At 41.7% G+C, this 14,379-nt stretch overlaps 1 protein-coding gene across 1 annotated transcript; it reads right to left on the bottom strand.

Annotated features, from left to right (window-relative positions):
* Positions 1 to 3,910: 3,910 nt before the first annotated feature.
* Positions 3,911 to 12,188, bottom strand: spi1a (Spi-1 proto-oncogene a). The gene is made up of 5 exons (XM_024440597.2): positions 11,868 to 12,188; positions 9,568 to 9,661; positions 9,097 to 9,296; positions 5,545 to 5,707; positions 3,911 to 4,437 (listed from the first exon to the last, which is right to left on the bottom strand). Exons 1-5 carry the CDS (start codon positions 11,898 to 11,900, stop codon positions 4,118 to 4,120), a joined length of 810 nt encoding a protein of 269 aa, XP_024296365.1. The 5' UTR covers positions 11,901 to 12,188; the 3' UTR covers positions 3,911 to 4,117.
* Between the last annotated feature and the right edge of the window lie 2,191 nt (positions 12,189 to 14,379).

The following is a 14,379-nucleotide window of genomic DNA, read 5'->3' as shown; positions in this document are numbered from 1 at the left end:
GCTTTCTATTGGCCGATATGGAGAACACGTCAATAAACTGCTGTCTGTGGGCGTGGCCACAGCGTTTGACGACTTGAAGAGCTCACCTTTGATTTTTATTATTGAGGGGACAGCAATCATAGCTGAATATTTTATTACCTGCAAATAACATATATTAGCTGCTATAGTTATAATATGAATAGTCATTTTTACTTGAATATATGTCTATAAGCCTGTGCATTACTGTTGAGGCACTCTAAATGAAACTAAAAGGGATTAAGACCTGCCGTACCCTTTGTTTCAGAACTGTTTCCAAACCAGTATAGGCATACACCCCGAAACTGACCTGAAGTCCTTCAAAACAACAATAGTCCCAATACCATCCGCAAAGGATAAAAGTGGCCTTTTAATTCTGGTTACATTCAATACCAACACCCTCCATTCTCTTTGGACAGAGAACCTACCCTACCCCTGTCAATATGTCGCATTCAGCATTCAGGTTCCCTTTTTATCATCTATTGAAGTGATCAGACCGAGGAGGAGGTTGAAGGTAGAGCATGATAACAGAGGAAAAATAATGATTGCTGCCACTCCTCTGCTCCTTCTTTACTCATGATAGACTAGTGGTTCCGTTCTTTACTCATGATAGATGAGTGTTTCCATTGTCTTTACTCATGATAGACTAGTGTTTCCATTGTCTTTACTCATGATAGACTAGTGGTTCCGTTCTTTACTCATGATAGATTCGTGTTTCCTTTGTCTACTCATGATAGACTAGTTGTTCTTTACTCATGATAGACTAGTGGTCTTTACTCATGATAGACTAGTGGTTCCGTTCTTTACTCATGATAGATTCGTGTTTCCTTTGTCTACTCATGATAGACTAGTGTTAACATTGTCTTTACTCATGATAGACTAGTGTTAACATTGTCTTTACTCATGATAGACTAGTGGTTGTTCTTTACTCATGATAGACTAGTGGTTCCGTTCTTTACTCATGATAGACTAGTGGTTCCGTTCTTTACTCATGATAGATTAGTGTTTCCATTGTCTTTACTCATGATAGACTAGTGTTTCCATTGTCTTTACTCATGATAGATTAGTGTTTCCATTCTTTACTCATGATAGACTAGTGTTTCCATTGTCTTTACTCATGATAGACTAGTGTTTCCATTCTTTACTCATGATAGACTAGTGTTTCCATTGTCTTTACTCATGATAGACTAGTGTTTCCATTCTTTACTCATTATAGACTAGTGTTAACATTGTCTTTACTCATGATAGATTAGTGTTTCCATTGTCTTTACTCATGATAGATGAGTGTTTCCATTGTCTTTACTCATGATAGATTCGTGTTTCCTTTGTCTACTCATGATAGACTAGTGTTTCCGTTCTTTACTCATGATAGACTATTGTTTCCATTGTCTTTACTCATGATAGATGAGTGTTTCCATTGTCTTTACTCATGATAGATGAGTGTTTCCATTGTTTTTACTCATTATAGATTAGTGTTTCCATTGTCTTTACTCATGATAGATTAGTGGTTCCGTTCTTTACTCATTATAGACTAGTGTTAACATTGTCTTTACTCATGATAGACTAGTGTTAACATTGTCTATACTCATGATAGATTAGTGTTTCCATTGTCTTTACTCATGATAGACTAGTGTTAACATTGTCTATACTCATGATAGATGAGTGTTTCCGTTCTTTACTCATGATAGATTAGTGTTTCCATTCTTTACTCATGATAGATGAGTGTTTCCGTTCTTTACTCATGATAGATTAGTGTTTCCATTGTCTTTACTCATGATAGATTAGTGTTTCCTTTGTCTACTCATGATAGACTAGTGTTTCCATTCTTTACTCATGATAGATTAGTGTTTCCGTTCTTTACTCATGATAGATGAGTGTTTCCATTGTCTTTACTCATGATAGATGAGTGTTTCCATTGTCTTTACTCATGATAGATTAGTGTTTCCATTGTCTATACTCATGATAGATTAGTGTTTCCATTGTCTTTACTCATGATAGATTAGTGTTTCCATTGTCTTTACTCATGATAGATTAGTGTTTCCGTTCTTTACTCATGATAGACTATTGTTTCCATTGTCTTTACTCATGATAGATGAGTGTTTCCATTGTCTTTACTCATGATAGATTAGTGTTTCCATTGTCTTTACTCATGATAGACTAGTGTTTCCATTGTCTTTACTCATTATAGATTAGTGTTTCCATTGTCTTTACTCATGATAGATTAGTGTTTCCATTGTCTTTACTCATGATAGACTAGTTGTCACGTTCTGACCTTTATTTCCTTTGTTTTGTATTTATTTAGTATGGTCAGGGCGTGAGTTGGGGTGGGCAGTCTATGTTTGTTTTTCTATGATTTTGGGATTTCTATGTTTCGGCCTAGTATGGTTCTCAATCAGAGGCAGGTGTCATTAGTTGTCTCTGATTGAGAATCATACTTAGGTAGCCTGGGTTTCACTGTTTGTTTGTGGGTGATTGTCTATGTTAGTTGCTTGTGTCAGCACAGTTCTTATGACAGCATCACGGTCGTTTATTGTTTTTGTACAGTTTACTTCGTGTTTTTTGTCATCTATTAAATGATGCATTCACACCACGCTGCGCTTTGGTCCGCTTCTTACGACGATCGTGACACTAGTGTTTCCATGGTTTGGGGTTAAGATCCATCTTCCATTCCACTCACTGATTTTCTAAGAAGTGCAGCATTTGCAAAGCATATAGTTTATTGCTTTTTTCCTTCACAGCACCAAAGATAGAGAGTCAGGAGCAAGATGATGCAACGCAGAATGTGACGACATGTTCAATTAAGTCGAAACATAAACACGTTTAAGGCTACCTGATTTTTCTCTAGAGTATCATTTTAATTGTGATGACATAGAACTACAGTAGACAGTCAAATCAAATCAAACTTTATTAGCCACAGGCGTCAAATACAACAAGTGTAGACTCTACCGTGAAATGCTTTACTTACAAGCCCTTAACCAACAGTGCAGTTCAAGAAGAAGAAAATATTTACCAAGTAGGTTCAAATAAAAAGTAATAATAAAAAGTAACACAAGAATAACAATAACGCAGCTATATACAGGGGTACCGGTCCCGAGTCGGGGGGATGTCAATGTAAATTGTCCGGGGGGCGATTTAAAAAAATTGTTCAGCAGTCTAATGGCTTGGGGGTAGAAGTTGTTGAGTAGACTTTTGGTCCTAGACTTGGTGCTCCGGTACTGCTTGCCGTGCAGTAGCAGAGAAAACAGTCTATAACTTGGGGGACTGGACTCTCTGACAATTGTATGGGCTTTCCTCTGACACCGCCTATTATATAGGTCTTGGATGGCAGGAAGCTTGGCCACAGTGATGTACTGGGCCCTTCGCACTACCCTCTGTAGTGCCTTACGGTCAGATGCCGAGCAGTTGCGATACCAGGCGGTGATGCAACCGGTCAGGATGCTCTAGATGGTGCAGCTGTAGAACCTTTTGAGGATCTGGGGGCCCATGCCAAATCTTTTCAGTCTCCTGAGGGGGAAAAGGTTTTGTCCTGCCCTCTTCACGACTGTCTTGGTATGTTTGGACCATGAGTGTTCGTTGGTGATGTGAACACCAAGGAACTTGAAGCTCTCGACTCGCTCCACTACAGCCCCGTCGATGTTAATGGGGGCCTGTTCGGCCCGCCTTTTCCTGTAGTCCACGATCAGCTCCTTTGTCTTGCTCACATTGAGGGAGAGGTTGTTGTCCTGGCACAACACTGCCAGTTCTCTGACCTCCTCCCTATAGGCCGTCTCATCGTTGTCGGTGATCAGGCCTACCACTGTTGTGTCGTCAGAAAACTTAATGATGGTGTTGTCGTGTTTGGCCACGCAGTCATGGGTGAACAGGGAAAACTCATAACTTTTAGGTTTGTGTGTATTTTTGTGTATCGTTAGATATTACTGCACTGTTGGAGCTAAGAACACAAGCATTTAGCTACACCTGCAATAACATCTGTTAAACATGTTTGTGACCAATCAAATTAGATTTTTGATTTGATTGTCCTATTTGCAATGCATATCAGTGAGGGTAGACCTAAACCCAAAGCCTGTATAAAGAGGCATTACATAAACAATCTCTGGTATCCTTAGTGTGGGAAGTGCCTCCTCACTGTAGTTGAGACTTTCCTCAGTACCTCTGAACTGAACTGGTAGGTCAGTTTCTTCTTGACTTTTTTGATTTCTCCCGTCTTGCTGTAGTTCCGCAGGGCCCTGGCCATCTTCTGATAGGTCATCTTCTTCCTGTTTCCTTTCTGCGTGCCCCATCGATTGGCCAGAGTCTCCTTGTGTTTAGAAGAGAACTGGAAGATTCCTTTCTCTCTGTCCACCCACCACACGCTGTCCTTCATGTCTCCTTTCTTCAGCATGTCCAGGAGGAACTGGTACAGCCGGATCTTCCTCTTGCTACCTGGATAGGGAGATATCGTTGGGATATTTGAGATAAGGAATTCATATGGGATTCCATTTTCTCACAATTTCTCCATTTTCAACTAAGGGTACCTGCACCCTGGAGTAGTGGACGTGTGGAAAGGAGTGAGTGTGTCAAAAGCGCTCTGCTATAGGTTAGAGGTTTTGACTAGATGGTATACAGTTTATGTCAGAATTGACTTTTCGTAGCTGGTTAGGAGAACTTCCGAAGCAGGTTAAGATAATTAGGGTAAGGTTAGGAAAAGTTTTATGGTTAGCTAAAAGGCAGATTGGTTAGGCAGAGCAGTAATATCTGACCAATTAGCTGCTTGCTTTTGAAACACCCACTCCTTTCGACACACCCACTCGTTTCCACATGCCCATACTCCGGTTAAAATGTATTGTTGGTTATTTTTGGATTATAATTATTATAGTAAATCTTCTGCATTGACAGTGATCCCTGTACGGAATAGGACACTACCCAGACAACAAAACTATTATGGCCCAAATCCAGCCCACATCTACCAGGTATTATGGCCCAGTTAGAAATATGGTCCAGAAGTGGGCCAGATTAGCCATATCAGTCAATCAGTCAGTCAATCAGTCAGTCAGACAATTAGTCAGTCAGCCAGATCAGTCAATCAGACAATTAGTCAGTCAATCAGTCAGACAATTAGTCAGTCAGCCAGATCAGTCAATCAGTCAGTCAGACAATTAGTCAGTCCATCAGTCAGTTAGCCAGATCAGTCAATCAGTCAGTCAATCAGTCAGACAATTAGTCAGTCAATCAGTCAGTCAGACAATTAGTCAGTCAATCAGTCAGTCAGTCAGTCAGTCAGACAATCAGTCAATCAGTCAGTCAGCCAATCAGTCAGTCAGACAATTAGTTAGTCAGTCAGTCAGCCAATCAGTCAGTCAATCAGTCAGTCAGACAATTAGTCAGTCAATCCGTCAGTCAGTCAGTCAGTCAGTCAGACAATTAGTCAGTCAGTCAGCCAGTTCAGTCAGACAATCAGTCAGTCATCAGTCAGATCAGTCAGTCAACCAGACAGTCAGCCAGATCAGTCAGTCACTCCGTCAATCAGTCAGTTAGTTAGTCAGGATTTACTGGAGTCTCCCCCAGAGGGGATATGGTCTCCGTAGTCCTCCTCTCCCTCAGACACCTCCAGGGTGGGGCTGTGGCCCCCAGGTCCCTCTTCCTCTGAGCAGTAGCGGCTAGGGGACACGGGAGCCTGCTGATGGTAGTACACTGTACGGCTGCAATAAGGCATCTGTGGAGAAGAATGGACAGATCATTTGATGGATGGTTGTACTGTAAGTTTTATTTAGCATCTATATGACATATAACACATTGGGGAGCCATTTTGAGCACAAGTTCTGGTTGAAAGGACGGAAACCCTCTTTATCTAGGCAGGCCCACTGAAATAGAAATATTTCAAATAAAATTGTATTTGTCACATGCGCCGAACACAACGGATGTAGACTTAACCGTGAAATGCTTGCTTACGTGCCCAACAATGCAGAGTAAAAAAAAAAACAAGACCTTGAATCTGTTAGGCTTAGTATTGTGTTTGCTTTTATTACTCTGTGATTTGGTGATCAACTACAAGCCTCCTGTATAAATAACCGTTGCTTAGTAGACTGGCCTGAGAGACTGTTGGATTGTGTTACTTTGAAAATGACAAAATGGGCCGGCTACTCACTGAAAGAGGAAGTAGTGGAAGGTCAACTAAATATAATCTAAAAGCAATTGCCAAAAGCACAATGGACAGACAGTCGTAACTGAAAAATACCCTTAAAAGTCCAGGCCAAATGCTTTAGAGACGGATTTCTTTTTTACGTCATTCTGTGGGGATTCACTTCTTATCACAAATGCAAAGCCATTCTCCTATAGCCTCCAAAGCCATTCTCCTATAGCCTCCAAAGCCATTCTCCTATAGCCTCCAAAGCCATTCTTCTATAGCCTCCAAAGCCATTCTCCTATAGCCTCCAAAGCCATCCTCCTATAGCCTCCAAAGCCATCCTCCTATAGCCTCCAAAGCCATTCTTCTATAGCCCCCAAAGCCATTCTTCTATAGCCTCCAAAGCCATTCTTCTATAGCCCCCAAAGCATTCTCCTATAGCCTCCAAAGCCATTCTTCTATAGCCTCCAAAGCCATTCTCCTATAGCCTCCAAAGCCATTCTCCTATAGCCTCCAAAGCCATTCTTCTATAGCCCCCAAAGCATTCTTCAATAGCCTCCAAAGCCATTCTCCTATAGCCTCCAAAGCATTCTTCTATAGCCCCCAAAGCCATTCTTCTATAGCCCCCAAAGCATTCTTCTATAGCCCCCAAAGCCATTCTTCTATAGCCCCCAAAGCCATTCTCCTATAGCCTCCAAAGCCAATTCTCCTATAGCCTCCAAAGCCATTCTCCTATAGCCTCCAAAGCCATTCTCCTATAGCCCCCAAAGCCAATTCTCCTATAGCCTCCAAAGCCATTCTCATATAGCCTCCAAAGCCAATTCTCCTACACATATTTGATTTAACGGTTGCATTGTACAGTTGTATTTGATCAGGTTTTCCTCCCCCACTCACTGCAGTGCCTCAGATGATGTCTCAATAAGGAGGTTGAGTAACTGAGGTGTAGCCTAGACTATCCAGAGCCCAGCGGTTGGTGAGGGTGCACTATTCTGCTGCTCTTTCCCCTGCTAGGCTAGTGGTCGTGGCTAAACGTACCCTCGCTCAGAAAAAAAGCGCATCTTTGAGCAACCCACTGTCAGCACAGACAACTGTGTAGACTATCACATAACATCCAGTCCCCTTTCTGTACTCCCTCTCAAATACAGAGAGTATTATCTCTAGATATTGTACATTGTTGATAGTAATCATGTATACCACTATACTAACCTCTCTAGATATTGTACATTGTTGATAGTAATCATGTATACCACTACACTAACCTCTCTAGATATTGTACATTGTTGATAGTAATCATGTATACCACTATACTAACCTCTCTAGATATTGTACATTGTTGATAGTAATCATGTATACCACTATACTAACCTCTCTAGATATTGTACATTGTTGATAGTAATCATGTATACCACTATACCATAAAAGGCCTTGGAATCTTTCATCATGGGCTGCATGTTAGGTCATCTGTCAGAGTTGCTTTATGCAAATACGTATTTTACTTTGACACTGTTCTCCTCTGAAATGCTAATTTTATTATACATACAGCATAAGTTGCCAAGACAATCAGAGACAGAGTAGGACTAACCTGTGGGGAGATGGGTATGGGTATGGGTACCATTCCTGGGTCTACTAGAGTTGAACTAACCTGTGGGGAGATGGGTATGGGTAAGGGTCCCAGTCCTGGGTCTACTAGAGTTGGACTAACCTGTGGGGAGATGGGTAAGGGTCCCAGTCCTGGGTTTACTAGAGTTGGACTAACCTGTGGGGAGATGGGTAAGGGTCCCAGTCCTGGGTTTACTAGAGTTGGACTAACCTGTGGGGTTCGGGGTCCCAGTCCTGGGTCTACTAGAGTTGGACTAACCTGTGGGGTTAGGGGTCCCAGTCCTGGGTCTACTAGAGTTGGACTAACCAGTGGGGTTTGGGGTCCCAGTCCTGGGTTTACTAGAGTTGGACTAACCTGTGGGGTTCAGGGTCCCAGTCCTGGTCTACTAGAGTTGAACTAACCTGTGGGGAGATGGGTATGGGTCCCAGTCCTGGGTCTACTAGAGTTGGACTAACCTGTGGGGAGATGGGTAAGGGTCCCAGTCCTGGGTCTACTAGAGTTGGACTAACCTGTGGGGAGATGGGTATGGGTCCCATTCCTGGGTCTACTAGAGTTGGACTAACCTGTGGGGAGATGGGTAAGGGTCCCAGTCCTGGGTCTACTAGAGTTGGACTAACCTGTGGGGAGATGGGTAAGGGTCCCAGTCCTGCGTCTACTAGAGTTGGACTAACCTGTGTGGTTAGGGGTTCCAGTCCTGGGTCTACTAGAGTTGGACTAACCTGTGGGGTTTGGGGTCCCAGTCCTGGGTTTACTAGAGTTGGACTAACCTGTGGGGTTCGGGGTCCCAGTCCTGGTCTACTAGAGTTGAACTAACCTGTGGGGAGATGGGTATGGGTCCCAGTCCTGGGTCTACTAGAGTTGGACTAATCTGTGGGGAGATGGTTAAGGGTCCCAGTCCTGGGTCTACTAGAGTTGGACTAACCTGTGGGGAGATGGGTAAGGGTACCAGTCCTGGGTCTACTAGAGTTGATCTAACCTGTGGGGTTAGGGTTCCCAGTCCTGGGTCTACTAGAGTTGAACTAACCTGTGGGGTTAGGGGTCCCAGTCCTGGGTCTACTAGAGTTGATCTAACCTGTGGGGTTAGGGGTCCCAGTCCTGGGTCTACTAGAGTTGAACTAACCTGTGGGGTTAGGGGTCCCAGTCCTGGGTCTACTAGAGTTGATCTAACCTGTGGGGTTAGGGGTCCCAGTCCTGGGTCTACTAGAGTTGGACTAACCTGTGGGGAGATGGGTAAGTGTCCCAGTCCTGGGTCTACTAGACTTGGACTAACCTGTGGGGAGATGGGTAAGGGTCCCAGTCCTGGGTCTACTAGACTTGGACTAACCTGTGGGGAGATGGGTAAGGGTCCCAGTCCTGGGTCTACTAGAGTTTAACTAACCTGTGAGGTTAGGGTTAGGGGTCCCAGTCCTGGGTCTACTAGTGGCAGATGGAGGGTGTCGGTATCGGGGTAGCGATAGGGGTGGAGGAGTTGTTGGGAATGGACACTCTGGAGCTCTGTCAGGTGACTCTCTTGTGAGGTAGTTTCCAACAAGTCACTCTGGTGCATGCCTCTGTCAGAGTGGTAGTCCCAACCGTTTTCTAAACCATAAGAGAGACATAACATATTATAAGCATTGATATGAGACATTATAAAGGCTCATACATGCTTACAGCTAGTTAAAAAGCATTTTACTGTCAGGCTTTAAGTAACCTGTTACCGTCATTTCTTTTCAATGAGGACAATTGGAATTTCAATTGTTTACTTGCTAAACTGACTGAATTGAATTGATCGCAACCTTATCGGACAGCTATTCAGTATTTAACGAGTGACTCTTTATCACCATATTCATAGTGTGTTTTTGCCACCCACCGTCGTGAAGTTCTCCAACATTGGTGAGATACGAGTATATCTCTACTGGTGATCTATAATTCTCGGGTTCATATGAGATTATTTCTTCGGATGCCTTTGGGAAAGAAAGATCTCATACATGTCAAAAATTAAGGTAGATTGCAAAAGATTGTGTTTCAAAGAATGGGTAATTCTATATACTGTAGGCTGAGTCTTATATCTTACCAGTAAGATATATACTGTATATATACACTACCGCCACTTAGAAATGTCCTTGTTTTTGAAAAAATTAAATCATTTTCTGTCCATTAAAATGACATCAAATGGATCAGAAATAGTGTAGACATTGTCAATGTTGTAAATGACTGTTGTAGCTGGAAACGGCTGATTTTTAATGGAATATCTACATAGGTGGACAGAGGCCCATCATCAGAAACCATCACTCCTGTTCCAATGGTACGTTGTGTTAGCTAACCCTATTATATCATTTTAAAAGGCTAATTGATCATTAGAAAACCGTTTTGCAATTATGTTAGCACAGCTGAAAACTGTTGTACTGATTAAAGAAGCAATAAAACTTGACTAGTTGAGTATCTGGAGCATCGGCAGTTGTGGGTTCGATTACAGGCTCAAAATGGCCAAAAACAAAGATCTTTCTTCTGAAACTCGTCAGTCTATTCTTGTTCTGAGAAATGAAGGCTATTCCATGCGAGAATTTGCCAAGAACTGAAGATCTCGTACAATGCTGTGCACTACTCCCTTCACAGAACAGCGCAAACTGCCTCTAACCAGAATAGAAAGAGGAGTGGGAGGCCCCGGTGCACAACTGAGCAAGAGGACAAGTACATTGGATTGTCTAATTTGAGAAACAGACACCTCACAAGTCCTCAACTGGCAGCTTCATTAAATAATACCCGCAAAACACCAGTCTCAATGTCAACAGTGAGGAGACGACTCCGGGATGCTGGCCTTCTAGGCAGAGTTCCTCTGTTCAGTCTCAACGTCAACCGTGAAGAGGCAACTCCAGGATGCTGGCCTTCTAGGCAGAGTTCCTCTGTCCAGTCTCAAAGTCAACCGTGAAGAGGCAACTCCAGGATGCTGGCCTTCTAGGCAGAGTTCCTCTGTCCAGTCTCAACGTCAACCGTGAAGAGGCAACTCCAGGATGCTGGCCTTCTAGGCAGAGTTCCTCTGTCCAGTCTCAATGTCAACCGTGAAGAGGCAACTCCAGGATGCTGGCCTTCTAGGCAGAGTTCCTCTGTCCAGTCTCAACGTCAACAGTGAAGAGGTGACTCTGGGATGTTGGCCTTCTAGGCAGAGTTCCTCTGTCCAGTCTCAACATCAACAGTGAAGAGGTGACTCCGGGATGCTGGCCTTCTAGGCAGAGTTCCTCTGTCCAGTGTCTGGGTTCTTTTGCCGTCTTAATCTTTTCTTCTTATTGGCCAGTTCGAAATATGGCTTTTTCTTTGCTACTCTGCCTATAAGGCCAGCATCCCAGAGTCACCTCTTCACTGTTGACGTTGAGACTGGTGTTTTGCGGGTCTGTTTCTCAAGCTGTGCTAACATAATTGCAAAAGGGTTTTCTAATGATAAATTTGCCTTTTTAAAATGATAAACTTGGATTAGCTAACACAATGTACCATTGGAACACAGGAGTGATGGTTGCTGATAATCGGCCTCTGTACGTCTATGTAGATATTCCATTAAAAAATCAGCCGTTTCCAGCTACAATAGTCATTTACAACATTAACAATGTCTACACTGTATTTCTGATACATTTGATGTTATTTTAATGGACAGAAAATTATTACATTTTTTCAAAAACAAGAACATTTCTAAGTGGCGGTAGTGTATATATACAGTATATATCTCACTAGTAAGATATAAGACTCGGCCTACAGTATATAGAATTACCCATTCTTTGAAACACAATCTTTTGCAATCTGTGTTTCTGATCAATTTGATGTTATTTTTAGTGGACTGAAAATGTCCTCTTCTTTCAAAGACTAGGACATTTCTAAGTGACCCCAAACTTTTGAACAGTAGTGTGTATATATAATTTATTTATTTAAACTTTATTTAACTAGGCAAGTCAGTTAAGAATAAATTCATATTTACAATGACGGCCTACCACGGCGACACTGGGCCAATTGTACAATGTAATACACATCTCATTGGATATAAATACAAAGTTTATTATATATCTTTTTTTTTTATCATAAAGAACAGCTTGTAAATTGACAATTTACCCACATTTTGGCATATTTCACATGTACTTTTAACACATTTCTCAGCAACAAACAAAACACACACAAAATACTTACCGATGATATGATGTAGCTTTCCATCATATGCATGAAGATGACTTTAGAAAAGCCTTGTGAGTTTAGCGCTTAAAAAACACACAGTTACGATTACATGAACTAACTGAGAAATATCCTTTAGATTTAATTCCCTTGAAATTCTGATTGAAATCCTTTTTTTACCGTTTGTAATACAAATGTTGACAGTTGACCACTATCAGATCAAACAGAGCTGAAAAACAATGCTGAGAGCATTGAAACCGACACCATTACTCTACTATCACCTTTATCTAATTCCTGACAGTTGCTGATTTGTCAGAGGATGTGAACCAATCATATTCACATTCATGGGTTTGGTCTCACTGCTTTTCTGACAAGATTTTAAACAATGACTCAACCTATCTTTCAGGATTTTAACTATTATATCTGGTAAATGCACTAAAATAACTGAACATAAAAAAACATGTTTTTACTCGTGGGAGAGTTATAGCTACTGTATATAACAGTGATATGGTTTGTAATGGTATTGTCAGTAAATATTTCAAAACATTGACTTAGATAAGAGGTTAATTGTTGAAGAGTTTTGAGAGAAGTCTGAACCAAAAGTGAAGTTGGGAAAAGCGCTTGTTCCCTTTTTTAAAATTAAAGGTCCTGTCCTATATAATACATTGGAGGAAGTGACACAGTGACACATAGAGCTACAGAGAAATAGATTGAATGAACACAGGGAATAACTAAATATAAATAGTCATTTACAACATTAACAATGTCTACACTGTATTTCTAAACAATTTGATGTTATTTTAATGGACAGAAAATGTTGCTTTTCTTTCAAAAACAAGGACATTTCTAAGTGACCCTAAACTTTTGAATGGTAGTGTACATGCACACACACACACATACAGACACACACACACACACACACACACACACACACACACACATTTACACACACACACACACACACACACACACACACACACACACACACACACACACACACACACACACACTTAAATGAGGAACTGTGATTGAACTAACAGATTCAATTCCTTATTAGATACATGAGTCATGACAATGAGAAAAACAACTGCAAGCCACCACAACACAAAGATGCCTGGGAACCAAGATGCATGGATTGAATTGTATAGTTACGTACGTGATGGTACAGAAAGACATCATTATTCTCATGATTGGTGGAAACACAGTTTTGTTTTGGCATCATATTGCTGGCCTCAGACCTGTTGTTACGTTGGTTGTTTTTGGACCCCATATATATACAGTGCCTTGCGAAAGTATTAGGCCCCCTTGAACTTTGCGACCTTTTGCCACATTTCAGGCTTCAAACATAAAGATATAAAACTGCATTTTTTTGTGAAGAATCAACAACAAGTGGGACACAATCATGAAGTGGAACGACATTTATTGGATATTTCAAACTTTTTTAACAAATCAAAAACTGAAAAATTGGGCGTGCAAAATTATTCAGCCCCCTTAAGTTAATACTTTGTAGCGCCACCTTTTGCTGCGATTACAGCTGTAAGTCGCTTGGGGTATGTCTCTATCAGTTTTGCACATCGAGAGACTGACATTTTTCCCATTCCTCCTTGCAAAACAGCTCGAGCTCAGTGAGGTTGGATGGAGAGCATTTGTGAACAGCAGTTTTCAGTTCTTTCCACAGATTCTCCATTGGATTCAGGTCTGGACTTTGACTTGGCCATTCTAACACCTGGATATGTTTATTTTTGAACCATTCCATTGTAGATTTTGCTTTATGTTTTGGATCATTGTCTTGTTGGAAGACAAATCTCCGTCCCAGTCTCAGGTCTTTTGCAGACTCCATCAGGTTTTCTTCCAGAATGGTCCTGTATTTGGCTCCATCCATCTTCCCATCAATTTTAACCATCTTCCCTGTCCCTGCTGAAGAAAAGCAGGCCCAAACCATGATGCTGCCACCACCATGTTTGACAGTGGGGATGGTGTGTTCAGGGTGATGAGCTGTGTTGCTTTTACCCCAAACATAACGTTTTGCATTGTTGCCAAAAAGTTCCATTTTGGTTTCATCTGACCAGAGCACCTTCTTCCACATGTTTGGTGTGTCTCCCAGGTGGCTTGTGGCAAACTTTAAACAACACTTTTTATGGATATCTTTAAGAAATGGCTTTCTTCTTGCCACTCTTCCATAAAGGCCAGATTTGTGCAATATACGACTGATTGTTGTCCTATGGACAGAGTCTCCCACCTCAGCTGTAGATCTCTGCAGTTCATCCAGAGTGATCATGGGCCTCTTGGCTGCATCTCTGATCAGTCTTCTCCTTGTATGAGCTGAAAGTTTAGAGGGACGGCCAGGTCTTGGTAGATTTGCAGTGGTCTGATACTCCTTCCATTTCAATATTATCGCTTGCACAGTGCTCCTTGGGATGTTTAAAGCTTGGGAAATCTTTTTGTATCCAAATCCGGCTTTAAACTTCTTCACAACAGTATCTCGGACCTGCCTGGTGTGTTCCTTGTTCTTCATGATGCTCTCTGCGCT

This window comes from Oncorhynchus tshawytscha, linkage group LG01 (assembly GCF_018296145.1).
Source record: "Oncorhynchus tshawytscha isolate Ot180627B linkage group LG01, Otsh_v2.0, whole genome shotgun sequence".
NCBI lineage: Eukaryota > Metazoa > Chordata > Actinopteri > Salmoniformes > Salmonidae > Oncorhynchus > Oncorhynchus tshawytscha.
The sequence above is the reverse complement of the archived record's forward strand: the minus strand, read 5'-3'. Positions and strand labels throughout refer to the sequence as shown.

Coding starts and splice junctions, on each gene's coding strand:
- spi1a (XM_024440597.2), bottom strand. CDS start 11,900: ATGCATATGATGGAAAGCTACATCATATCATCG. Junction 9,297..9,567: donor TGTTGGAGAACTTCACGACG/GTGGGTGGCAAA, acceptor CTTATGGTTTAG/AAAACGGTTGGGACTACCAC. Junction 5,708..9,096: donor CCCTAACCCTAACCTCACAG/GTTAGTTAAACT, acceptor TCTTCTCCACAG/ATGCCTTATTGCAGCCGTAC.